This window comes from Erpetoichthys calabaricus, chromosome 5 (assembly GCF_900747795.2).
Source record: "Erpetoichthys calabaricus chromosome 5, fErpCal1.3, whole genome shotgun sequence".
NCBI classification, from domain to species: Eukaryota; Metazoa; Chordata; class Cladistia; order Polypteriformes; family Polypteridae; genus Erpetoichthys; species Erpetoichthys calabaricus.
In genome coordinates, this window is record NC_041398.2 from 15535551 (window position 1) to 15563170 (window position 27620).

General features: G+C 43.7%; 1 protein-coding gene across 2 annotated transcripts; it reads left to right on the plus strand.

Moving 5' to 3' along the window:
• On the plus strand, window positions 1–27027 carry LOC114641611 (zinc finger protein OZF-like). Of its 2 annotated transcripts, none has more exons than XM_028790650.2 (3): window positions 1–100; window positions 4710–5251; window positions 25764–27027. In XM_028790650.2, the coding sequence occupies exons 2-3, from the start codon at window positions 4849–4851 to the stop codon at window positions 26939–26941; spliced, it is 1581 nt and encodes a 526-aa protein (XP_028646483.1). In that variant the 5' UTR covers window positions 1–100; window positions 4710–4848; the 3' UTR covers window positions 26942–27027. The 2 variants fall into 2 exon arrangements, with proteins under 2 accessions (XP_028646483.1, XP_028646484.1); XM_028790651.2 differs by lacking the exon at window positions 1–100 and adding an exon at window positions 139–250.
• The last annotated feature ends 593 nt before the right edge of the window (window positions 27028–27620 follow it).

Here is a 27620-nt window from a genome sequence, read left to right on the forward strand (position 1 = left end):
CCTCAGACATCTTCCACCACTGTACGAGACAGAATCGAGGAAACAAAATTAAGTAAAGAGAAAAAAAGCGGCGGCGACGACGACAACAACAAAAGTGTCGGTGAGTACCAGCAGGATCGGGCGGGGTAAGAATAGTGAGTGGGAGACGAGAAGGAAGGAAAGCGAGCAGGGCGTGGGCAGGCATGTCGCAGAGACGGAAGGGCAGTGGCAGAGTAGGGAAGATTAATGCGGAAAGAGGGAGAATGAAAGTGTGAGTGAGATATTCGATTGTTCTCATACTACTTGTTTAAATTGTTGTGTCTCGTAGAGAGTTTTGGCAAGTTCAGGTACTGTAGTATTTGGGTACTGCGGAGAACCGACTTACACCTCAGACGCTGTTTTAATTGCTGGACGGGTTTGATCAGACTGAGTAGAAAAAGTAGGAGGCGGACTGGAGGATTTGGGCAGGAGGGAGTGCAGTGATGAAGAAGGGAGCACCGTGCAATTAAAACTAAATGTGCGATCCAGGCATTAAATTGCGGATTGAATTCGTCCATGTCACAGCCAGAAAAAGTCAGTGACATCATCCTGGCTGACTCAGCCACAGAAATGATTCACTCTGCAGGGACGGCTTTTGGACAATTCATTTTTAATGTCGGCGACTTCAAAGAAGAAGTCAAAACATATTGGGCCTGCTGCTTTCGTGGACAGTGCGATACCTAAATGTTAATGTCACTAAATATAAACCTGTGGCACAATCTGAGCAGGTCTGACCTCATCTTACTGCCACCTAGCAGCTCTTTGTTATCCAAGCCAGAAGTTTTTATGTGTGTTTTGAGGGGGCGGTTGTTGTTTGTTTATATCATATATATATATATATATATATATATATATATATATATATATATATATATATATATATCTTTATATATATATATATATATATATATATATATATCTTTATATATACAGTAATACGCTACCGTGGCTGTTCTTTAGTCTGTCCAGGATTTTAAATCGCCTGTAGCTCGCAAACTGGTTCACCTATTGACCTGAAATTTGGCACACATATACTACGTGATGTCTACTACCCGCTTTCGGGGTGATGATTTTTATTACTCTTTTTATTTTTATGTTATTTTATTGTAGAATCAACTCCCGGCAGCGCGCAGCAAGGCGGCCGTGTGGCGCATGCGTACGTGCATCGTTCTTATTCCCTAGCACCTTCGCGGTCACTTCCCCTACTGCTTCATATCTTAAATCATTCCTGAGGCAGATTGAACACTTAAGTGCCATCTTAAGTGAAAAATTAAGAAAAAGTACTAAGTAATTGCAACACAAAAACTATCAGTTTTAACGTGAAAAGATGATGACGAGAGAAGAGAAGAGAAGCAGCGGGCCGCTAGGGTGGAGAAAAGAAGAGTTGCCCAGGACCTCTGAGCAAATGAATGCTAAACATACAGAGAAAGAGTATGAAAACTATGAATGCTCAAGTCAAGTGTAACGTGCAGTACGCCGTTACTGGTATATCTATATTTCCCCATGTGGACAAATTGAGTATCTATCATATAGTGCAGGGGTCCTCAGTCACAGTCCTGGAGGGCCGCAGTGGCTACAGGTTTTTGTTCTAACCCGGCTGCTTAATTAGAAAGCAATTTTTGCCAATAATTTAATGTCATGGCTTGTTAGTGCTTTAACTCTGCTATGTCAGGTCATTCTCCCCTTTCTAAGGATATTATCCAAATGATTTGAAGGGTAAAATGGAGGAGTAATTCTCAGTCCTTCACTTTTCTTCCAAGTATTTAATTAAACCCAATAGTGCATGTTAAACACACACAGGTGTAAATGGAAGCAAACTAAATGGAGAAATGCTGGTCTCTTTTGTCATTTGCATGTTATTGCTAATTAGGAGCAATTAAAAACCGAGACTAAAATAAGCAACAAGGGTTCAAAATCTTAACGAGCGAGACAACTGTGAATTTCCCCTTGGGATTAATAGTTCTATCTATCTATCTATCTATCTATCTATCTATCTATCTATCTATCTATCTATCTATCTATCTATCTATCTATCTATCTATCTATCTATCTATCTAATCCTGCCAACTATTCTTAAACATCATCTATCTCTCTATCTTTCACTAAAGTGAAGCAGTAGTGTTACTTGAGCAATAAGTGCTTCTTATTAAGCAACTGGATTGAAGCAAAATCCTGCAGCCACTGCGGCCCTCCAGGACCGTGCTAGATAAAGAACTATATAAGGGGTCTTCAATCAGTCTGTCTGTCTATCACATAGTGCCTTATATATCTGTCAATCATATACCACCTTTTATATCTATCTGGTGCCTTTCTATTGGATTATCAGTTATATAATGTCTGTCTGTCCATCCATCCATCCATCCCTGCCTACTATACTAAAATTAAATTCTGTCTGTGTAGCATCTTTTATATTTCTAAATGTGTATGTTATAGTGCCTTTCACATATCTATCTCTCTATCTAATCTTACCTTTTATACTGAATTCAAATTCTATCTATTATTTAGTGTCTTTATATCTTTGTTTATAGATAGATAGACCTTATTAATCCCAAGGGGAAATTCCCATACTCCAGCAGCAGCATACTGATAAAAACAATATTAAATTGAAGAGTGATAATAATGCAGGTATACAGACAGACAATAACTTTATATAATGTTAACGTTTACCCCCCCCCAAGTGGAATTGAAGAGTCGCATAGTGTGGTGGAGGAACAATCTCCTCAGTCTGTCAGTGGAGCAGGACGGTGACAGCAGTCTGTCGCTGAAGCTGCTCCTCTGTCTGGAGATGAACCTGTTCAGTGGATGCAGTGGATTCTCCATAATTGAAAGGAGTCTGCTCAGCGCCCGTCGCTCTGCCACGGATGTCAAACTGTCCAGCTCCATGCCTACAACAGAGCCTGCCTTCCTCACCAGTTTGTCCAGGTGTGAGGCGTCCTTCTTCTTTATGCTGCCTCCCCAGCACACCACCGCGTAGAAGAGGGTGCTCACCACAACCATCTGATAGAACATCTGCAGCATCTTATTGCAGATGTTGAAGGACACCAGCCTTCTAAGGAAGTATAGTCGGCTCTGTCCTCTCTTACACAGCGCATCAGTATTGGCAGTCCAGTCCAGTTTATCATCCAGCTGCACTCCCAGATATTTATAGGTCTGCACCCTCTGCACACAGTCACCTCTAATGATCACGGGGTCCATGAGGGGTCTGGGCCTCCTAAAATCCACCACCAGCTCCTTGGTTTTGCTGGTGTTCAGGTGTAGGTGGTTTGAGTCGCACCATTTAACAAAGTCCTTGATTAGGTCCCTATACTCCTCCTCCTGCCCACTCCTGATGCAGCCCACGATAGCAGTGTTGTCAGCGAACTTTTGCACATGGCAGGACTCCGAGTTGTATTGGAAGTCCGATGTATATAGGCTGAACAGGACTGGAGAAAGTACAGTCCCCTGTGGCGCTCCTGTGTTGCTGACCACATTGTCAGACGTGCAGTTTCCGAGACACGCATACTGAGGTCTGTCTGTAAGATAGTCCACGATCCATGCCACCAGGTATGAATCTACTCCTATCTCTGTCAGCTTGTCCCTAAGGAGCAGAGGTTGGATTGTGTTGAAGGCGCTAGAGAAGTCCAGAAACATAATTCTTACACTACCACTGCCTCTGTCCAAGTGAGAGAGGGATCGATGTAGCATGTAGATGATGGCATCCTCCGCTCCCACCTTCTACTGGTATACGAACTGCAGAGGGTCGAGGGCGTGGTGGACCTGTGGCCTCAGGTGGTGAAGCAGCAGCCGCTCCATGGTCTTCATCACATGTGATGTCAGAGTCATTCAGGCCAGCCCACTGACTTGTCTCCATGCCACAATTATGTTCAGTTAGGAGTGGAGGGATAAGCTGGAGTGCAGGAGTCAGAGATATCAAGAGGAGTGAGAAGAGGAGAGCTGTGGAGCAGTGGGGGGTTGAAGAGCAGTCTCCCCTAATTTTGGTGGTGGAAGGACCTTTTAGGACCGGGACTCGGACCCACTGACCTGTCTTTATGCCAGAAGTATATTGAGTTTTGGAGTGGAGGGGTAAGCTGGAGTACAGGAGTCAGAGAAATCAAGAGGAGTGACAAGAGGAGTGCTGTTGAGCATGGAGCAGTGGGCGGGTGTTAGAGCTGCCTCTGCTAATACATGGGGGTCGATCATTCAGGTAGGAACCAAACCCCCCACCCCAACCCTAAGTGTGGAGGGTTGTTTGGTGATATTTTTAACGACAGTCAAACATGACTTGATATGTGTTTTGTCCTGCACGTGTTGGCATATCAGTACGTTATGGGCGGAGTCTGTTTACATTGGGGTTCTTAGTTGAGGTCAAATTAAGCTTTGGATCTTTCACTGTTGCATTTCGACCAGCTTTGACACACATTGCCAGTATAAAGAAGTTCAAAGTGATCAAAACAGACATGCATTTTTAATTATGTCCTTATTTATTTTTCTCTTTCCTTGTTCTTGACTTTGTCTTCACCAGCCAGGCTTTTGTTTCCATCCCAGGTAGGTTTTCACTTCAGGTCTGCTGAGATCTTCACAGGCTAACATGGGAGGATTCACCAAATTTGAAAGCTCTCTTAGTTAAATCTTGAGGTTAGCTCTGAAATGTGCTCAAGGTATTTGTGCCAACTTTATATTATATATTCAATCTGTCATTTTTATCTTCACAGAAGACCACCTTCCCTACTTCCAATGGGCCCTGCTTTGAAGTGTCTAATTACCTCCATGTCGGGGCTGTCCACGTGAGAAGGGGACAGAACAGGAGAGACGAGCAAATACGTGAGAGCAGAGAAGAGTTTTCCACAGAGCATGGCCTCGGCCAAAGAGGAGAATATGGATGAGCGACTGGCTTGCATTAAACAAGATGATTGTGAGTGGGGTGCACCGGTCGATTTGCGCGTAAAGGTGGAAGACTGTGAAAAACAAATTTCAGTCTTGAAGGAGGAGGAGGAGTCGGAGGGGGAAATTGTTCGGGTTACAGTGGAGAATTCGGAACATTTCTCCCTTAATCCCGAACTGCAAACATGTGGAACTGGAAACAACGTTTTCAAGCAAGATGTTGGTGAGGAACCTCACTGCAGTTTACAGCCCCAGTTCTCGAACGCGGGACAACTGGCCACCCTGCAGAATTCCGTGGAGGTGAAATCCGAGTTTGAAGAGAAAGTCTGTGGAGAAGCCGATGGGCCACAGTCATCTCTGAGAGCTGGAATCGGTAAGTAACGTTAGAGCATTAGAACATTCGAGATGAGAACAGGCCATTCAGCCCACCAAAGCTCGACAGTCCTGTCCACTTAATTGTTTAAAAAAAAAAAAAAATCAAGTTTTGAAAGTCGCTAATGTCTTACTGTCTACACCAGGGGTCCCCAAATCCAGTCCTGGAGGGCCCCTGTGGCTGCGGGTTTTAATTCTAACCCTTTTCATAATTAGTGACCTGTTTTTGCTGCTATTGAACTTCTTTTGAGTTAATTTGAATTGAAGAGTTGGACCCCTTTATTGTTTTTTTCCTTAATTAGCAGCCAAACAATAAAATAATGAGATACGAAATGAGCCAGAACATGACCAACACACTGTGACCATCATACAATATCTGAAAGTAAAGAATGATGACGGTTTCAGAAATGTTGACCTGCTCAGGTCCACAAAACATTTGACCGGTGCCCTTAGAAAAGAGAAAATCAGCAATTTCAGAAATGTCTGCTATTACACAATGAGAGCAGCGACAAGCCATGGAATTAAAGAACGAAATTAATTAACGATGAAGCCTAATGAAGCCACTGGTTAGAGTTTGAAGCCTGACTTAGGTGGTCTTCTGTCGGCTCACTCACTTCACATTTCATTTGTTTGGGTGCCATTTAAGGAAAAGAAATGAAGGAATTCAGAGGAACGATCAGGGGAACAAGTCTTAAAAACAAAAATCAAGTCCATGAAAATGAAAGGAAAAGGAGGTAATTAGCAGCCCAAACTGGTCACTAGTTAAGAAAAGGGTTAGAATGAAAACCTGCACCCACTGCGGCCCACCAGGACCGGAGTTGGGGACCACTGGTCTACACACACTACTTGGTCTCTTATTCCAAGTGTCTGTCATTCTTTATGTCAAGAAAAACTTCCTAATGTTTGTGTGAAATTTCCCCTTCGCAAGTTTCCAAATGTGTCCTCGTGTTCTTGATGAACTCATTATAAAGTCACCATCTCGATCCATGCGGTGGGCTGCTGCCCTGCCCGGGATTTTTTCCTGCCTTGTGTTGGCTGGGATTGGCTCCGGCAGACCCCCCGTGACCCTGTGTTAGGATATAGCTGGTTGGATGATGGATGGATGGATGTCTCGATCCACTGGACTAATTCCCTTCATCATTTTAAACACTTCAATCAGGTCTCCTCTTTACCTTCTTTATCTTAAACTGTAAAGGCTCAACTCTCTTAATCTTTCCTTATAACTCATCCCCTGTAGCCCCCCGTAATCAGCCTAGTTGCTCTTCTCTGCACCTTCTCCAGTGCTGCTGTGTCCTTTTTGTAGCCTGGAGACCAAAACTGCACACAGGACTCCACTGGCAACAAAAGTGAGGACACCCCTAAGTGAAAAATGTCCAGATTGTGCCCAAAGTGTCCATATTTTGTGTGCCCACCATTATTTTCCAGCACTGCCTTAACTCTCTTGGGCATGGAGTTCACACGAGCTTCACAGGTTGTCACTGGAATCCTCTTCCACTCATCCATGATGACATCACAGAGCTGGTGGTTGTTAGAGACCTTGTGCTCCTCCACCTTCCCCACAGATGCTCAACAGGGTTTAGGTCTGGAGACATGCTTGGCCAGTAGAGGCACCTTTACCCTCAGTTTCTTTAGCAAGGCAGTGGTGGTCTCGGAGTGGTGTTTGGGGTCGTTATCATGATTACGAAGGGAGGGGATCATGCTGTGCTTCAGTAGGTCACAGGACATGTTGGCATTCATGGTGCCCTCAATGAACTGTAGCTCCCCAGTGCACTCATGCAGCCCCAAACCACGACACTCCCACCACCATGCTTGATTGTAGGTGAGACACACTTGTCTTTGTACTCCTCACACACGCTTGACACCATCTGAACCAATGAAGTTGATCTTGGTCTCATCAGACCACAGCACATGTTCCAGTAATCCATGTCCTTAGTCTGCTTGTCTTTCCTGTGCATCATCTTTAGAAGAGGCTTCCTTGTGGGACGACAGCCATGCAGACCAATGTGATGCCATGTGCGGCGGGCATATGGTCTGAGCACCGACAGGCTGACCCCCCTCTGCAGCAATGCTGGCAGCACTCTTACGTCTGTTTTTAAAAGACCACCTCTGGATATGACGCTGAGCACGGGCCCTCAGCTTCTTTGGTCGACCGTGGCGAGACCTGTTCTGAGTGGAACCTGTCCTGTTAAACCTGTCGCTGTGTGGTCTTGGCCACCGTGCTGCGGCTCAGTTTCAGGGTGTTGCCAATCTTTTTACCGCCTCGGCCATCTTTATGTGGAGCAACAATTCTTGTTTTCAGATCCTCAGAGAGTTCTTTGCCATGAGGTGCCATGTTGAACTTCCAGTGACCAGTATGAGAGAGAGAGTGTGAGAGCGATAACAGCAAATGTAACACACCGGAGACCTGGGGCCTCATGTATAAATGGTACGTACGCACAGAAATGTTGCGTATGAATGTTTCCACGCTCAAATCGCGATGTATAAAACCTAAACTTGGCGTAAAGCCACGCACATTTCCACGGTAACTCATACCTTGGCGTACACAATTTCTTCGCTCGGTTTTGCAGACTGGCGGCACCCAGCATCAAAGCAGTGCTACTGTTCATGTGTGGTCACTGTTTCTTTCTTAGCTCCACATTCCTGACGCGGCTTTATAAATACACTGAAATTAACTGCATATTGTTTATTAGTGTAATGCATCTGATTGTAATTAACATGTAACAATATAATGGTCCAGGGATTAGCCATAGTATTCCAAATACCATAACTGCTTTAGCGTTGTTACGCTCACTGCATCTTCTTCTTTTTACTGTTCCCGTTAAGGGTTGCCACAGCAGATCATCTTTTTCCACATTACTCTCACTGCACCACTCGGAGTATTTATATCACTGTATCTGAGTGTGAATCACAGCAGCAGCTGATTGGAAAGAGAATTATTGGTATACAGTTTCAAGTACACACTACCTCAACCACGGCAAAAAGCGTCAAAGCCTTTCCTGTACGGACCTCGCGGTTCACAAACAGTTTCATCCCAAGAACTATAAACGCACTCAATCAGTCCATCAAGTGCTGCTTGTAGAACTGTTTGTACTTATAAGTACAATCACCTCACTGTAAACTTACACTACAGTTAGAATATTGCACAACCTGCGCTACTTTATAAAGCGCGTATGATGACAATATCATTTTTAAGATGAAATGCAGCAAAATATGTTGCTTATAGTATACAGATAAAACTTTAACTTCATTTAAATAATCTATATTGTTAATAATTAAACATGTGAGGACACGGTGCCGCAGTGCTAGCTAGTTCACGGATAGCTCCTGCCTTGCGCTGTGTTATTGCTGGTGCTGACGCGACACTGGAAGGATAGACGGATAGAATAATTAAACATGTACTACGAAGATATTTCAATGTTCCTTAAAAGTTTTGAAGAATCGGCGTTCTAAGCTTACAGATGGCTTAACGTCTATTACAGAGCTGATTGTGTGGCGATTGGAGAAAGAAAAGTACGTTTGAAAGAGACAGTACTTCTGTAATAAATTATTTAATCGAAGGTCGCACATGGCACCGCAAGCCTCTTGCGTGAGATATGAACAAGCACTGCGCCACCGTGTTCCCATGTTTAATAACATGCTTTCATTGCTATCATCATGAAAATGATATCACGTATACATCTCAGTATTTTAATTATTCAGAGAGCGGTAATATCTCGAATGTAATGGATTCTGTGTCCTGTCGGAGAAAGAGAAAGAACGGAAGCACGTAGTGATTCACACATAGAGCACATAGAAGATCAAATACAGAACAAAGCATTTAACGTGTTACTTGAGAAACTAATAAAATAAACGATTTTAAGATGAAGTTTACGATGTTCTGCTTTAATGGCAAAATAAACTACGTGATTAAAGTGGAAATTTCGAGATTAAAGTTGACATTTCGTGCTTTTTTCCCCACTGTGTGCCAATTTCTTTTGTTTGTACTCTAATACGCTTTCATATGACACTCAGACGGTGGGCTACGACTTGCCTTTTCACAGCGACTTTGATATGTGATTTCTTTTTTATTTCGGGCACCGTGCGACTTTGTGAATTTGATCTTTCGAGTTTTTCCGACACTCTGTCACTCGATCAACTTCCTTTTGTTGATTATACCACTGTTTAAACCAACAAATAGTACGTTTTTCCTTTGCCTCCACTTGGTATTCTCTGAAATTCTTATATTTTCCCCTGTGCTTTTCCCATTGTCTTTTCACAGAAGGCTATTTATATTGATTTGCATATTCAAAGAGGCGTAATTCTGGGAGGAGTTGGGGCGGGACAGAAGGCGCGTGCACGTGCGTTACTTTTCACGCTGATCGGGATTTATGTAGTGGAAGAACGTGAAAGTATGCGTGCGCACAGATTCCTGCATCTGGATTTTTCTGTGCGTACGCACAATCCCGCTTTTGTGCTTACGCCATGTTATAGTGTGAGTTCTACGCACGGCGTTATACATGAGGCCCCTGGTAACTCGAACGAGTCACATGACAACAGGGGGGGAAAATGGCGAATTGGACACACTTTGGGCATTTCTCACTTAGGGGTGTCCTCTCTTTTGTTGTTAGACTTTAATGGCTGTGTGTCGAGTTATTTTGAGGGGACAGAAAATTTAAACTTTGATACAAGCTGGACACGGACTACTGGACATTGGAGCAAAGGGTCACATCTTCAGTGTTGTCCCATGAAAAGATATCATAAAATATTTACAAAAATGTGAGGGGTGTACTCACTTTTGTCAGATACTGTAAGTGGAAACCTTCGCCTTTCTTCATAGATGACACACACGCCGTACAATCGGAGGTTGGACCCGGTTGCGGTGGTGATGTTTTCTCTGCCTGTGTTGGCGTATCACAAGGTTTATTTTTTTTTAACACTGTGACAGTGCTGGTCCTGCTCCCTGCTCCCTCTTCCAGATTCGGCAGCCCTTGAACCCCTACACCATCAGTAATGTAACTGGCAGATAGGGACTAATCACACTTTAGAGCAAGATGGATGGTGGAAAAGTACAATAGTGCTTTTATTAAAAATAATCAAAATAGTGTCCGTAGCGCAGTTCTCCAAAATGTTCCAATAAGTAATCCATAAAAGGATCAAAAAAAAAAAATCCAAATATTTAAAACAAGGCCAAAACCTGCAGCAGTCATTGGGGCAAAGTAGCCAAGCACAGCTCCTTCCATGTCTCCCCAGATTCTCACTACCGACTGCTGTCTTGGCTGCTTCCATCGGCGCCTGCCAGACTACTCGGGGGTCCTCCCGTCTTCGTTCTCGCACACGCAGTCATCCCTCGGAGCCCTAGGAAGGACGCCCCCTCAACTGAACCTTGACATGAAACCATCCTGCTGCTCACTGATCATCACCTCAATTCTTAACCGAGCTTCCACTACTCTTTCCCATAACTTCATGCTGTGGCTCATCAATTTTATCCCCCTGTAGTTACTACAGTCCTGCACATCCTCCTTATTCTTAAATATCAGCACCAGTACACTTCTTCTCCACTCCTCATCATCCTCTCACTTTCCAAGATTCCATTAAACAATCTGGTTAAAAACTCCACTGCCTTCTCTCCTAAACACCTCCATGCTTCCACAGGTATGTCATCTGGACCAACAACCTTTCCATTTTTCATCATCTTCATCGCTGTCCTTAATTCCTCCTTGCTAATCCATTGCACTTCCTTATTCACTATCTCCACATCATCCAACCTCTTCTCTCTCTCTCTCTCTCTCTCTCTCTCTCTCTCTCTCATTCTCTTCATTTATCAGCCTCTTAAAGTCCTCTTTCCATCTGCTCAACACACTCTCCTCACTTGTGAGTATGTTTCCACCTTTATCCTTTATCTCCCTCTCTTTATTATTGGGATTAATTCTGTCTGTCTGTCTGTCTGTCTGTCTGTGTCCAACCTCTCATACAACTCATCATACGCCTTTTTTTAGCCTTCGCCACCTCTCTCATCACTTTGCGCCTTATCTCCTTGTACTCTTGTCTACTTTCTTTCTCTCTCTGACTATCCCACTTCTTCTTCACCATCCTCTTCCTCTGTATACTCTCCTGTACTTTCCCATTCCACCAGCAGGTCTCCTTTTCCTTCTTCCTCTGTCCAGATGTCACCCTTCTTGCTGTCCCCCTCACTACTTATGCTGTAGTTGCCCAGCTGTCTTCACTGCCACCCAGTGCCTGTCTCACCTCCTCCCTAAACTTCCTTCCTTTTTCAACTTTCACCATTTGATCCTTGGCTCTGCCCTCACTCTTCCTCTTCTTCATCTCCAACGCCATCCTACAGATCACCATCCTATGCTGTTTAACTGCACTTTCCCCTGCCACCACTTTGCAGTCTCCAATCTCTTTAAGATCAACCCTCCTGCATAGGACATCATCTACCTCTATACATCTTGTATTGTCACCCTGTGTTCCTCCCTCTTCTTAAAATATGTATTCACCACAGCCATGTCCACCCTTTTGGCAAAATCCAGTATCCTCTGACCTTCTTCATTCCTCTCTTTGACACCATACCTACCCATCACCTCCTCGTCTCCTCTGTTCCCTTCAACAACATGTCCATTGAAATCCACTCCAATCACCACTTTCTGTCCATCACCTCATCCAACTCACTCCAAAATCTTCTTTATCATCCATCACACACCCAATGTGTGGGGGATATGCACTAACAACATTCATCATCAGACCTCCAATTTCCAGCTTCATCATCCTCACTCTGTCCATACTCTTCCTTCAGAATAACTCCTACTCCATTTCTCCTCCCATGCACACCATGATAGAACAATTTGATCCCACCTCTGATCCACCTGGCCTTACTCCCCTTCCATTTAGTCTCTTGCACACACAATATGTCATCCTTCCTTCTCTCCATCATATCTGCTAACTCTCTCCCCTAACCAGTCATACTGCCAACATTCAAAGTTCCTACCCTCAGTTCCACTCTCTTTACTTTCCTCCTGTCCTTCTGCCTCCGGACGCATCTCCCTCTTCTTCTTCTCCAGCCCAATTTCCGCCAGCACCCTGTTGACTAACAGTACTGGTGGCAGCCATCATTAACCCAGGGCTCGACCGATCCGGTATGGAAATCTGTATTGTGGTCTGCATGTTGATCTCGCTAAATTGTACACCTGTTAGTGTAATCAGTGACCCGTTTTCACTGCTAGTTAACTTCTTTTCCTTTAATTTTCATAGCCCTATTTTCATAGGGGTGTTTTTAAGGAATCGGTCCTCTAAATTGATTCTTTTCTCCTGTAAATGGTAGTCAAACAGAAATTACGCATGAAACGAGACAACTAATGACCAGCTAAATTGGAACATCAAACTCCAACCAATTTGTTAATCAAAAGTCGATTCTTGCTGTTCATTAACCCTGGTATTTAATTTCATGTACTTGTTGCTGCTCTCATTCTGTCACAGCACACATTTCCAAAACTGTGGATATTCCTTTTTATCTAAGAACACCGTCAAAATGTTTTGGTGACCTGAGCAGATTAACCTTACTGAGACCTTCACCTTTTTTTATTTTCAGATACTGTGGTTAGCTGGTCAGCACGATGTCTTGTTTTGCGTCTCATTATCGTTAGGCTGCTAATTAAGGGAAAAGGAACAAATAGGAGGTCCAAGTCAAGTTAATTAAAACTGAGGCAAAAGAAGTTACTTAGCAGCATAAACTAGTCACTAATTAAGAAGATGGTCAGAATGAAAACCTGCAGCCGCTGGGGCCCTCCATGCTTTAAAGGAAGGGACTGTGGAGCTTTGTTGACCATCTATTGTAGCAGAACCCTGACTCCCGGGGGTCCTGTTTATCAATACGTAGCAAGGACATGAGATGTGAAACTGATCACGCACTTATGGAATTGACAAAGTGGATCTGAAAGTCGGTTGTATCTTTCGGTATACGAAGTGAATCCACTACATGTCAATAAATGTATTCTTCTCATCTTGGACTGGCTTTATGATTTAACTTTTTAACACTGCCATTCCTTGCATGGGTGAGTGTGTGTGACATCTGCAGTGCTGCTTGGACTGTCTGCTGTGATGCAAATGTAGCGTTGTGTGATAACAGATAGAACTATTTATAGTCTGTTGAAGCTTGAAAGCATTGAAGTTTTTCTGGTGCTTACCATTTAAATTGGCGAAGCAATTGCTGAAATCTAATAAGTATACAGTACAATCCCTCTTAACCAGCCACCTCGGGACTGGACCCATGGCCGGTTGCCGTTTTGGCCAGGTTAATCAGACGCCTACCTATTTTCATGTAGAAAAATATTTCTAAGGTATTTACTGTACCTCTTCGACGTTCCTGAAGAAACCATATCCACGAGGCTTCATTCACGATTTCGCACACGAACGTAAAAAAGACCAAAGAAATGATATTTGATTTTAAGAGACAGAAATCTGTATGTTCACCTATTGTAGTTCTGGGAGAGGAGGTAGAAATAGTGAATGAATATAAATACTTAGGAACTTACCTAGATAACAATCTTAACTGGAATACAAATACAAAAAAATTATTTTCTAAATGCAACCAGCGCTAATTTCTCCTCCATAAACTCAAACTATTTAAAGTAGACAAGGACCTCATGTTGTCCTCCTATCGCAGTATGATCCAGTCTGTGATCACTTTCAGTTTCATTGCCTGGTTTAATAGTCTGACAAACCAAAACTCAAGAAAGCTCCAGCAGATTACGAAGTATGCAGCTAAAGTTATTGGGGCTGATGTAGATGATTTGACTAGTGTGTGTGTGTCAGAGGGCAATGCTAAAGAAACTGGAAATCATCTCAACTGATGACAGACATCCATTACATGTAGAACTAAACTTCAGTAAATCAGGGAGGATAGTTGCTTTGAAAACCCACACAATCGCTCCAGATACTCCTTTCTTCCTAGTGCCATATGACTTTTCAATAAGAAATATCGGAGATAATGTTTAAGGTTTTGGTATATATCCTGTTATCTTTTTTTTTTTTTTGGTGTAAATATGTTTTATCTAACTGCCTTACCTTAACCTTCCTTATTTCTATTTGTCTGTTTTATTTCATTCTGTCTGTTACCTGTTATTAGATGCAACTGAGAAGGCAAATTTCATGTTTTCTTGTGTAAACATGACTAAATAAAGAAACCTAAACCTAAACGACTAGATAGTGTGGTGTAGCGGGTCCACAGCTCAAGTCAAAAAGGCCAGTTTTTAAATAATCGCCGCACTCATGGCTTAGCGAGTACGTGTGGCCAATCGTAGCTTAAGTGCACAGGTGAGGAGTCGTAGGCATCCATAATTGTTCCCGGGAACTGCTAATTGCCACATCTGATCCACGTCCCCGTGATAAATAGAAGCGCGAGGCAGTTAGGGGGAGAACAGGAAAGAACGGGAGGTTAATGGAGAAGGAAGCAAATAAAGGAAAGCCGGTGCAGGATAGCAAGAGCAGATTCAATGGAGCAAAGGCAGGCAGCTGGGAGGTGAACCCCTGCAGATAAGTGTTTGACCGACACTTGGTGGGGACTGAAGAAAGCGGTCGCTCCAGCTGAGCGATCACGGAGCTGGAGTGACCGGTATCGAACATGACTGGCCGTCGAAAGGCAGCAGCAGTTGTGGAGGCTTTGGGCTGGTTTAGCCCCAGCGTGAGCGCCCTGGCCACTGAAGAAAGAACCCAAGTCTCGATCCGGATGACTTCTCTGTTGTAAAGCCCGATGGGAGAAGCAGGGGAGCTGCCAGGTAGAAAGAAGAAGGCACCATGGAAAATTCATAAAGGAATCTGTAAATGGAAATCACTCTGAGCATAGGAGCCCTCTCGCCTTCCAGGAAAGAAGGAAGTTCATACATACAATATAAAGAAGAACTCCGGATTCAAAAATTTTTTTTTTTATTGTATTTTATTTTAACAGGCTGGTTAATCTGTCGGCCGGTTAATGCAAGTCCAGTTAAAAGGGATTGTACTGTATCGTGTACATATCCTCTGGCTAGGTCGTTGGATATCTCTGGGTCCACAGTTTTTGGGGCTGATCCTCCAATTAGCTGTGAACCACCTCACTCACCAACTCACTGAGATGGCACAGGTGGTGAACCTGCTGAGAGTTTGACTGTCTTTGCTACAATGATGACAACGGCATTTATTTCTAGAGCACATTTTCATACAAAAGATGGTGCTGAAAGTGCTTTACAGGATGAAGAGAGAGAGAGAGAGATTAGGAGCAGGCAGTGATACAGCGCACTGCCGCAACCACCACACGACAAACCAATTTAGGATCCCAGATTATGACCCGAGTGCAGCCATGCAATGGGCGACAACTCAGCACCACACGAGTTCAGATGGGAGGTTTTGTTATGGTATCTGGAGTGCCAGTTCTGCCACCAACCTCCAAGTTTTTCCCCGCTGGCAGGATGAAGGAAGAGAAAAAAACAAAACAAAATATAAAAATAAAATTAGGCAATGCTAATTAACATAGAATAAAAGTAAGGTCAGATGGCCAGGGAGGACAGAAAAAAAACTCCAGACGGCTGGAGAAAAAATAAAATCTGCAAGGGTTCCAGGCCATGAGACCACCCAGCCCCCGTAGGCATTCTACCCAACATAAATGATCTCAATCAGTCCTCATGGTATTCAGGGTTCACATGGAAGAATTAGACGATGATGACAGTCATGTGGACCTCTGGCCTTCAATCCATCAATGGAGAGACATCACGGTGCGTTGATCAGGTGGTGGTGGCGCAGACCGCCATCACAGAAAACCAGAAAGAGAACAGAAGAGAAAGTAGGGGTTAGTATGGATTGGGGAGATATGATAAAAAAATAATTCAATGCATATACAGAATATCAGGGTTACACTAAAATAAAGCTTTGAGAAAGCCATGTTAACATAATGAGTTTTTATCAGTTTTTTAAAGTGCTCCACCGTATCAGCCTGGTGAATTTCTATCGGCCAACTATTCCAGATTTTAGGTGCATAACAGCAGAAGGCCACCAGCCTCACCGCTTCTTTAAAGTTTAGCTCTTGGAATTCTAAGCAGACACTCATTTGAAGATTTAAGGTTACAATTTGGAGTGTAAGGTGAGAGGCATTCTGGGATATAAGATGGAGCAGATTATTGAAGGCTTTGTAAACCATCAGCAGTATGTTAAAGTCAATTCTAAATGACACCTGTAACCAGTGTAGTGACACTAAAACTGGGGTGATGTGCTCAGATTTTCTTTTCCTAGCTAAGATTCTAGCAGCTCCATTCTGCACTCGTCGTAATCGATTGATGTCTTTTTTTGGGTGGTCCTGAGAGGAGATCGTTACAGTAATCTAGCCGACTGAAAACAAAAGCGTGAAATCATTTTTCAGCATCTTCCAATGTTATAAGAGGTCTAACTTTTGCTCAATTTGTTAAGTGAAAGAATGCTGTCCTGGTAATCTGATTAATATGCGATTTTAAAATTTAGGTCCGAGTCACTAGTTACCCCTTAATTCCTTATCTCCGTTTTGACTTTTAATCCTAATGCATCAAGTTTATTTCTAATAACCTCATTATATCCATTATTGCCAATCACTAAAATTTCAGTTTTCTCTTTATTTAGTTTGAGAAAATTACTATTCATCCATTTAGAAACACAAGTAAGACACTGTGTCAGTGAATCAAGAGAGTTGGGGTCATCAGGTGTTATTGATAAGTACAGTTGTGTATCATCAGCATAGCTGTGGTAGCTCACGTTATGCCCCGAAATAATCTGACGGAAGCATGTAAATCGAAAAGAGCAGCGGATCCAGGATAGAGCCTTGTGGAATACCATATAGAATATCAGGGGTCTTTGAAGTATAATCACCACAACTAATAGAATTTTCTACCTGCCAGGTAGGACTCAAACCAATTTAAGACCCTGCCAGAGAGGCCCACCCATTGACTAAGGCGATTTCTAAGAATATTATGATCAATGGTATCGAATGCGGCACTCAGATCTAAGAGGATGAGAACAGATAAATTGCCTCTGTCTGCATTGACCCGCAAGTCATTTACTACTTTAACGAGTGCAGTTTCTGTGCTGTGATTTGTTCTGAAACCCGACTGAAACTTATCAAGAATAGCAGGTTTATTGAGGTGGTCATTGAGCTGCGTAATGACTGCCTTCTCTAGAATTTTGCTTAAGAAAGGCAGGTTAGAAATGGGTCTAAAAAGCAGGAATACGCGGTGGGCCAGCTTGCCTGGCTGTCTTTTGTGCAGCAGCCGCAGTGTGACGCAACCTGGTTTGTACCTCATGTCACATCGTAAGAGGTGGTCCTCCCGGGTGAACATTGGCATAGGCGCATCAGCTACACGGACAATGTTCAGCACCACGATCAACTGACGCTGGCCCCTCACTTTTGTTTTCGATCTCCCGATCACTTGCATCAAAATCCGACAACTCAGAGTCTGACTCGGCGATATGGTACAGAAAACGTCATTCACGGAGTATTTTGCTTTGGTCTTTCGCCAGATGTCGATGCCATTCGAGGGGTTGTTTGCTCTTTGCTACTTGCACACGGGCAGGAAACCTCGGTCAAATTAACGTAGATAACTATAAAGAGAGTCGAACTAAAACAGAATGGCGAGTTTTGTCACCGTTTACAGCGGATTACCGTCCTCTACCCCTGAATTTTGACAAAAGTCGATATCCGCCCACACAAAACTTTAACTTTCTAAGACTGGCTCTTACATTAGTTACCCCTAAATTCTTTACCTCTGCTGATTTGACCTTGATTCCCCGCGCGTGCGTGAGTAGCGAAGAGCAAACAACCTCGAAAACGACATCGACTTCTAGTGAAAGCCCAAAACAAATGTGCAAAGTAAAATACTCCATGGGTGACGATTTGCGTTATCATTGCTGAGTCGGACGCTGACTTGTCGGACTCCAATTTTGGCGCAAGTGATGTGGAGATTGAAAAATGAAAGCGAGGTACCGGCGTCGTCTGACGTTAAAGTAGCTGAAGGGCCTACAGCACCGCTTGCCCTGGAGGGGCTGCCATTTACGACGAAAAGCTGCATTGCACTGTGCCCGCCTGCTACGCAAAGACAGCCAGCCCACCGCGCATTTATTTCTGCTGGCCATCGAGCTGCTGCCGCCGCCTACGACGACAAACAGGTGCCGACAGCAGCCACGGCACGCAAAAAACAGACATTTTCTGTCGATTTTATGTGTTGAAACCATTGCTTTTTCGGAAAGCTGAGTTTCAGCCCCAAATACCTCAAACCCCTGAGGTTGTGGGTTCCAATCCCACTACTGACACCAGTCAGCAAGTCACTTGACCCGCCTGGGCTCCAATTGGAAAATGAAACAAAAATGGAACCTATTGTATCAGAAATGTTGCAAGTTGTCTTGGAGAATGGTGTCAGCCAGAAAAGTAAATGTAATGGGATGCCGGTGTACCCCCCCTTCCCTCATATGGCATCCTATTCCCAGATCCTTGTGAAGGCAGGGGGACCGCCTGCCTGTTTTTCACATCCTGCCATGGCCAGCTACGGAAAGGGTGTTCATTCCACCTGCCCCCTGCCTGCTTTACTGTTCCATAAGTCCTGTCACTGCCTCAACGTTGGCATATAGGGATGTTGGTTGCAGAGTGGTGGCTGTGAGGCTAGGGATCTGCACTGGCAATCGGAAGGTTGCCGGTTTGAATCCCATAAAATGCCTAAAGAGACTCTGCTCTGTTGGGCCCTTGAGCAAGGCCCTTAACCTGCAATTGTTGAGCGCTTTGAGTAGTGAGAAATGCGCTATATAAATGCAAAGAATTATTATTATTATTATTATTATTATTATTATTATTATTGGTTCCCCCTGTTGCCAGTTTCCTCCTCGCTTTTCCATCAAGTTTGGAGGGTCAGGGCCTGATCCAGGGAGGAGTACCAAACCCTTTGCACTTCTTGATTAAGGGAATGATAAAGCCTTTGAGATGTTATTATGTGTTCATTCCCTGACTTGTGCCCGTCCACAACACATGCACCCCAGGTGTTTTACTGCAGGTTGGAGATGCAGAGTAACGTCATACCCAGGACTTAGCAATTGCAGGTTAAGGGCTCATGCTCAGCGGAGTAGTAGAGTCACTTTTGGCGTTTACGGGGTTTCCGGTTTCCAGTGCAGATCCCTCGCCTCAGGGCCACCACCCTGCCCTAACGCCAAGCCAGGGTTCAAATTATTCTCCCACAGTCTTCAGTGTCCGGCTGGAAAGCAACAGAGTTTGAATATTTTGAAGGTGGTCTTTTTCTATACCCTCTTCAAATGGAGCTGTAAGTCTTTTACACGCTGGCCCACAAGACGACAGTTTCACACACAGTGTTTCCTCCCGGCCCAAAAACTTCGAAGCATTTTCAACAGCAAAAAAAAGGTCTAACACCGTAATCTGTGCAGGAAATTGAAGTCTGGTGTCCACTTTCGTTAGGGAAAGATTGTCGTGAGTGTCCTCCAAATCGGTGCAGGTGAAGAACTTGCACGAGAAATGCATTTTGGCACCAAAAGTTTATTCAGCAAAACAATAAATGGTAAAGGTGCAGGTTATCACCGTCAGGGTTGTGGTGCTTTAGCCCTAAGCACAAAGCATAGATCGGTGGGCAATCAGTCATCATCCAACCCTCTATATCCTAACTACAGGGTCACTGGGGTCTGCTGGAGCCAATCCCAGCCAGCACAGAGTGCAAGGCAGGAACGAACCCCGGGCAGGGCACACACCAGGGACAATGTAGTATCGCCATTCCACCTAACCTGCATGTCTTTGGACTGTGGGAGGAAACCCACGCAGACACGGGGAGAACATGCAAACTCCACGCAGGGAGGACCCTGGAAGTGAACCCAGGTCTCCTAACTGTGAGGCAGCAGTGCTACCCACTGCGCCACCATGCCGCCCCATCTGCTAACGTCAAATTGTAAAAGCGGAAGTGTGTGAGTGAGACAAGTACACAAGTTGTTGTTCTTTTTATAAAAGGTCACAGAGGGAGAATAAATGATACAAAGGGCTTGCAGAAGGGGAAATGCGTTCTTCTGACTTGTGAGCTGGAGGTCCAAGTTCCTCACCTGTTGTTAATAAACTAACTGATTGCACTCCTGTCTTCCTCCGCGTCTTCCTTCCACATCACCATGGCATCTCACTGTCAGTCACATGTGCTCTCATCTGTGGAGAGAATGTGACGCCAATGCCCATTGTGGTCTTCACTACTGAATGCCAATCGAGCTGCATGGTGAGCACAGGTCCCACTAGAGGGTGCCGGGACCTCCTGCCACCCTCATGGAGTCCGTTTGTGACAGTTTGGTCAAACACGTGCACACCGGTAGCCAGCCGGAGGTCACAATGCAGGGCTCTGGTGGTGCTCCTCCTGTTCCTCCTCTTTGTCACATGGGAGCAGATGCCAGCCCTGCTGCTGGGTCGATGCCCTTCTGTCTTCTCATCTTCCTGTCAGGTTCTCTCTCTGCGTGGTTTAAGCTGTTTATATTTATATTTATGCAATCAAGCTGCACGGTGAGCACAGGTCCCACTAGAGGGTGCCGGGCCCACCCTAGATCAGTGGTTCCCAACCTTTTTTTTTTTTTTTTGGCCATGCCCCACCTAGGCCTCTCTCAAATCATGACGTCCCCCACTGTAACATATACCTTATTCTTATTATTACCTATTCAAAAAGTGAACCCCTACTCGGGTCATGTCATTAATTTGGTCTAAACAAGCTTCCAAAGAACATGGAAACAAAACAGGGAAAGGAGAGTTGAAGTACCAAAAAAGAAATCACTAAGAAATTGTTAAAAAAAAATATGAAAATTGAGAAAGAAGGGAACAAGGAGTGATGATTATAGGGAAAATTGTGTATCTGTGCAATGCCAAGTATAAATTATGCTAACATAGGTAAGATTCTTGATTGAAACTGCCAAAGAGCTGCAGAGATCTTTACTGTTATAAAAGAGCTGTTTGTGTGCAAAATAAGAAAGTGCATGCCTCTGCAAAAGAAAGCTGCTGATCCATACACACCCTGTGATATTTCGAAACTAGCTATAACCAGCTGTGAAGAGCTAACTAATCTAAATAGATTGCCTAAAGCTATGGGCGTGCTTAGGATTCCTCTTAAGTTAACATTACACAATGTTAGTTTTAATTGAACTGCTTGTGCAAGTTTCCTCTCGGAAAGAATTAAACAAGCTGGGTATAAAAGAGGGAAACTCCCTGTTAGCTGCAGGTTAATGGCAGGCTGATTGTGACAGCCTCCTGCTCGCCAAGAATAAAAAGATTCTCAAACTTTAAATTCATAAGACTCCTGTCGGTCCTGACTTTCAGCGACCACAAAATGCAGTTTTGAAAACCTACAATAAGAGACGTAATATTCATAAATATGAAATGACTGTAATGGCCGTTTTTCTGTAATATTTTCAGCACTTTATATTTTGGTTATATTGCAAAATTTTATAGTCCTTGTTACAGTTCATGTTATTTTAATGGTAAAAATGATTTCTAAGTAGGAGAACCCAAGCCTGTTGTAAAATCATAAATGAAAGAGTTCTTCACCATCCCTTCTATGTTTATATACAGTTAGGTCCATAAATATTTGGACATACAACTTTTTTCTAATTTTGGTTCTGTACATTACCACAATGAATTTGAAATGAAACAACTCCGATGCAGTTGAACTGCAGACTTTCAGCTTTCATTCAGTGGGGTGAACAAAACGATTGCATTAAAATGTGAGGCAACTAAAGTATTTTCTTAACACAATCCTTCATTTCAGGGGCTCAAAAGTAATTGGACAATTGACTCTTTGGCTATTTCATGGGCAGGTGTGGACAAGTCCGTCGTTATGTCATTATCAATGAAGCAGATAAAAGGCCTGGAGTTGATTTGAGGTGTGGTGCTTGCATGTAGAAGATTTTGCTGTGAACAGACAACATGCGGTCAAAGGAGCTCTCCATGCAGGTGAAGAAGCCATCCTTAAGCTGCGAAAACAGAAAAAGCCCATCTGAGAAATGGCTACAATATTACGAGTGGCAAAATCTACAGTTTGGTCCATCCTGAGAAAGAAAGCAAGCACTGGTGAACTCAGCAACGCAACAAGACCTGGACCGTCCATGGAAGACAAGAGTGGTGGATGATCACAGAATCATTTCCATGGTGAAGAGAAACCCCTTCACAACAGCCAACCAAGTGAACAACACTCTCCAGGGGGTCGGCGTATCGATATCCAAGTCTACCATAAAGAGAAGACTGCATGAAAGTAAATCCAGAGGGTGCACTGCAAGGTGCAAGCCACTCATAAGCCTCAAGAATAGAAAGGCGAGATTGGACTTTGCTAAAGAACATCTAAAAAAGCCAGCACAGTTCTGGAAAAACATTCTTTGGACAGATGAAACCAAGATCAACCTCTACCAGAATGATGGCAAGAAAAAAGTATGGAGAAGGCATGGAACAGCTCATTATCCAAAGCATAGCACATCATCTGTAAAACACGGTGGAGGCAGTGTGATGGCTTGGGTGTGCATGGCTGCCAGTGGCACTGGGACACTAGTGTTTATTGATGATGTGACACAGGACAGAAGGAGCCGCATGAATTCTGAGGTGTTCAGAGACATCCTGTCTGCTCAAATCCAGCTAAATACAGTAAAATTGATTCATGATACAGATGGACAATGACCCAAAACATACAGCCAAAGCAACCCAGGAGTTCATTAAAGCAAAGAAGTGGAAAATTCTTGAATGGCCAAGTCAGTCACCTGATCTTAACTCAACTGAGCAGACATTTCACTTGTTGAAGACTAAACTTCAGACAGAAAGGCCCACAAACAAACAGCAACTGAAAGTAAAGGCCTGGCAGAGCATTAAAAAGGAGGAAACCCAACATCTGGTGATGTCCAGGAGTTCAAGACTTCAGGCTGTCATTGCCAGCAAAGGGTCTTCAACCAAGTATTAGAAATGAACATTTGATTTCCAGTTATTTCATTTGTCCAATTACTTTTGAGCCCCTGAAATGAAGGGATTGTGTTCAAAAACGCTTTAGTTGTCTCACATTTTTATGTAATCGTTTTGTTCACCCCACTGAATTAAAGCCTGCACTTCAACTGCATCGGAGTTGTTTTATTTAAAATTTATTGTGGTAATGTATAGAACCAAAATGAGAAAAAAGTGGTCTCTGTCCAAATATTTATGGACCTAACTGTAGATATATAAATATCTTAGAAAAAAATAAACAATTTTTAATTTTTACAATCATTCCTTACCAGTAAATGTCTCTTTTTTCATTTTAGAAATCGTTTAACATACCTAAATTCTCGAATTACCCGCCCCAGTGGGCCTCACGTTGGGAATCACCGGCTTCCAGACCCAGAGCCTTCCTGTCCCACACAAATGTGTGCACCCTAATTGGCTTCCGCCTGCAGCGTTCCACACATGCCATTCATTACGGTCACCATCACGCACAGGCACTCTTTGAACAGACGTCGTAAGACTTGTTTCTTATATTTTTCCTGTTGCTTTGGCCTGACCCGTGCGATCGACATGCCCCTTGTGTTATCGTGGCCTGTCCGCAGCACGAGGCTTTAGTGTCTTCCACATTTCCCTGACAGTTTCTGCATTGTAAAAACTGCTTGGGACACTAACGTTTTTTCTTGTCCTTTTCCGAGATCGCAATCATTTTGCAGCAGGCTGCAGCCGGACACGTCCACGCGACCGGAGTCGCCAGACATATCACGGCAGGGCTGTCATATGCGGCCATTTTCCTTTGAAATAAAATCTCAGGCCGTTCAGTTGAAAGTAACCATTCATCTACAGTATAACCTCAAGCAAAGGGTCCCCCATTTGACAGTACAGATGACGTCACGAAAACCATTTGTTGTCTCTCTGTCGGTTTAAAGTATGGAGCTCCAGATGGATTCACACAGCCATGTAGAACTTGATATACTGAATTATGCCTGTTTGGATGTGATATACTATATCCACGAAGGGTCTTCCCTTGTAACCCACGAGACTTTCGTCAATTCTTACAATAACATGCAAAAGTGAGAGCCCCCCTACTTCAAATGTCCAAATAGTTAGAACTTCATATACTGAACTGTGATCAAATAGATGGCCCTCGGTATACAGTATACTGTCCTGAGAGTTGTTCATGCTTACCATTGTAAAGAAGATCATTACAGGTTATCCCAGGTAAGCGTTTCACACAGAATTTAAGGCGGTTTAAAATCACAGATGTTCAATCTCCAATTATTGAGCTCTCCTGTGGATAACACGCTTTCCTCTACTTTTTTGAGGCACGATGGATTTGTCGGGGCTTCTTAAAAATCACGAGTGCACCCAAAAGTGTGGATTGCCTCAGCCCGCTTTGTGCTAGTGTGATGCTGCTGGTCCTGCACCATGCTCCCTCTTCTTGTTTTGGGAGCCTCTTGAACCCAACACATGTCAGTAATGTATCCAGATGAGCTGTGCAATGAGGACAAATCACACTTGGAGCGAGGGGAAGGCATAAAGTGTGCCAAAATCAATTAAAGTCCAATTAAAGTGCAGTGCACTAATAATCCATAAAAAACAATTGGAAAAAGTGGAGGCTAAAATCCCAATAAATCCATAAAAAAAAATAATGAGGTTAAAATACTTGCTGGAAGCTGTTCTTTTTATTTTAAAAAGACTTCTTTTGTTAACTGGCGGCTCCCCTGCTTCTCCCATACGGGCCTTGCAACTGGGGAGTCGCCGTATCTGCAGGTGCAGCCGACTCTCATCCTGATCCAGTAGCCTTCCAGCCCCCCTGGTTCCTCCAACGTCCAGGCTGCTCAAGCTGGAGCTTAACCTTCCCAAGCCTTCCCGACTCCCGCTGCCTTCTTGGCCTTGCGTGGTGAGCCGTCTGTGATCCTGGTCACTCCTGCTCCTCTGAAAAGCTCGGCCGGAGTGACCCAATCCATCCTCCTCTGAGTGTCGGCCTTACACCCTGCCAGCTGCCTGCCTTCGCTCAAGTAAGCCTGCGCGCTCTCTCTCTCTCTCGCTCGCTCACCAGCTTTTTCTCCTTCTGCCGTCTTCTTTCTCTAACCTCTGTTCTGTGTTCTTCTTTTTATTTTTCCCCTCTCTGTTTTAGCTGGCCCATACTTAAAATGGCTCTGTGGGCACAGTGTCTCAATCTCTCACTGCAGTAATCCAATGAAGCAATTGAGAATGATCGCACCTTCATGTGCAAGTGTGTCTCGCCCCAGTTACCTTATGAACTCTCCGCAGATGCGTGAGCAAGCTCGCGAACAGAGCCTTGACATGGCTAAATGAATTATTTAAAATCTGGCTATTCTTTTGGAGCCACGGACCCGCTATACTACAGCCAGAGGAGCTAATTGAGCTTTAGTTTGAAAATGACTTACTGAAGCAAGACTTACTCAGCCAAGTCTGTTTCTTAAGTGCTCTTCTTGGAATAGTCCCAGGAATGGGATGAAGGGGTGAGACAGAAACACACCAACCCTTGCTCCTCCTTGCTCATGTTTCATCCATTACAAAATATTTAACCAGACTCTTTGTATCATTGCAGATTTCAAAGAGAATGGCGGCTTCTCCCCATCTTCATTTCCTCAGCCCTCTCTTGAGTGCCGACTGCAACACAAACGGGACAAGGAAAAGATGAACAAAGCAACAATAGCATCAGAGAATTTGACGCCAACCTCTTTCCAATGCAGCTCTCTTCCTGTGAGAGAAACGGTCAACCCTGACCAACATCATGGGTATTACACGGATTTCAAGTTGATCCGTACAAAACCAAAGCCGTTTTGCTGTTCCGACTGTGGCAAAGAATTCCTCCATAAGAGCAGACTTGAGACACACGTAAGAATTCATACTGGAGAAAAACCTCATTCCTGCTCCGTATGTGGCAAACGATTTTCCCATAGCTGCAGTCTCCAAACACATACTAGAATCCACACTGGAGAAAAACCCTATGGCTGTGTTGATTGTGGGAAAAGATTCATTGATAGTGGCCGTCTGCAGAACCACAGAAGAATTCATACTGGAGAAAAGCCATATTACTGTCCTGAATGTGGTAAACGATTTTCTAAACGTAGCTATCTTCAGTGCCACACAAGAATTCATACTGGCGAGAAGCCGTATGTCTGTTCTGAATGTGGCAAACAGTTCAGCATCTGTAGTAATCTTCTAAGTCACAAAAGAATTCATACAGGAGAGAAGCCATATTGCTGTTCTGAGTGTGGAAAGCAGTTTACTGTCAGTAGCAATCTTCAGCAGCACATGAAAATTCATTCTGGAGGAGAAATTAATCCAAGAGAGAAGCTATATTGTTGTTCTGAATGTGGAAAAAGATTTTCTGGAGCTAGCGCTCTTAAGAGTCACAAAAGAATTCATACAGGAGAGAAGCCATATGGCTGTCCTGAATGTGGCAAATGCTTCACCAGCAGTAGTAGCCTTTGGCAGCACACACGGATTCATACCGGAGAGAAGCCATATGGCTGTCCTGAATGTGGCAGAAGATTCACCCAAAGTGGCAAACTTCAGGCACACATAAGAATTCATACCGGAGAAAAACCTCATCGCTGCTCTGAATGTGACAAGAGATTTTCTGACAGCAGCAGTCTCCAAAGACATAAAAGAACCCACACTCAACAAAAGCCCTATGATAGTTCTGAATGTGAAAAAACATACACGGAGAGTAGCCCCGTTCAGAGCCATACAGTGATTCATACTGGAGAAAAGCCATAATGCTCTCCTGAATGTGGCAAATGATTCTTCCAAAATAGAAACTCTTCAGCATCACAAAATAAGTCACACTGTGTTCTTTAGTTGGGAATGTGGCGGATGATGTTCCTCTAACAATAGCCGTCGCAGTCATTTAAGAACTCGCGCAGAAGACAAACCTTATCGCTGCGGTGAACGTGGTAAAGGATTCTCACTTTGAAGAAATGACCGCAGGCCCTTAAAAATCCACAGTGAAGGGAAGCTTTATTGTTGAACTGAGTGTGGTTAATTAACAATTTTTAAACAACAGTATACACTATTTAAGAATTTGTACTGTTAAGAAGCTTTATGGCTGCTCTGAATGTATCAAGTGTTTCTCAGAAATCAGGAGTCCCAGTGGACACATGAGAATTCACACTGGAGAACCCCTGCAGGAATAATAATACAGTGATCCCTCGGTATATCGCGCTTCGCCTTTCGTGGCTTCACTCTATCGCGGATTTTATATGTAAGCATATTTAAATATATATCGCGGATTTTTTGCTGGTTCGCGGAGTTCTGCGGACAATGGATCTTTTAATTTCTGGTACATGCTTCCTCAGTTGGTTTGCCCAGTTGATTTCATACAAGGGACACTATTGGCAGATGGGTGAGAAGAAACCCAACTTACTTTTCTCTCTCTCTCTCTCTCTTGCGCTGACTT

Excerpts from the sequence above, each read along its gene's own strand:
- LOC114641611 (XM_028790650.2), top strand. The coding sequence starts at position 4,849 with ATGGCCTCGGCCAAAGAGGAGAATATGGATGAGCGACTGGCTTGCATT. Across the intron at positions 5,252-25,763 it reads ATCTCTGAGAGCTGGAATCG|ATTTCAAAGAGAATGGCGGC; the intron begins GTAAGTAACGTT and ends GTATCATTGCAG.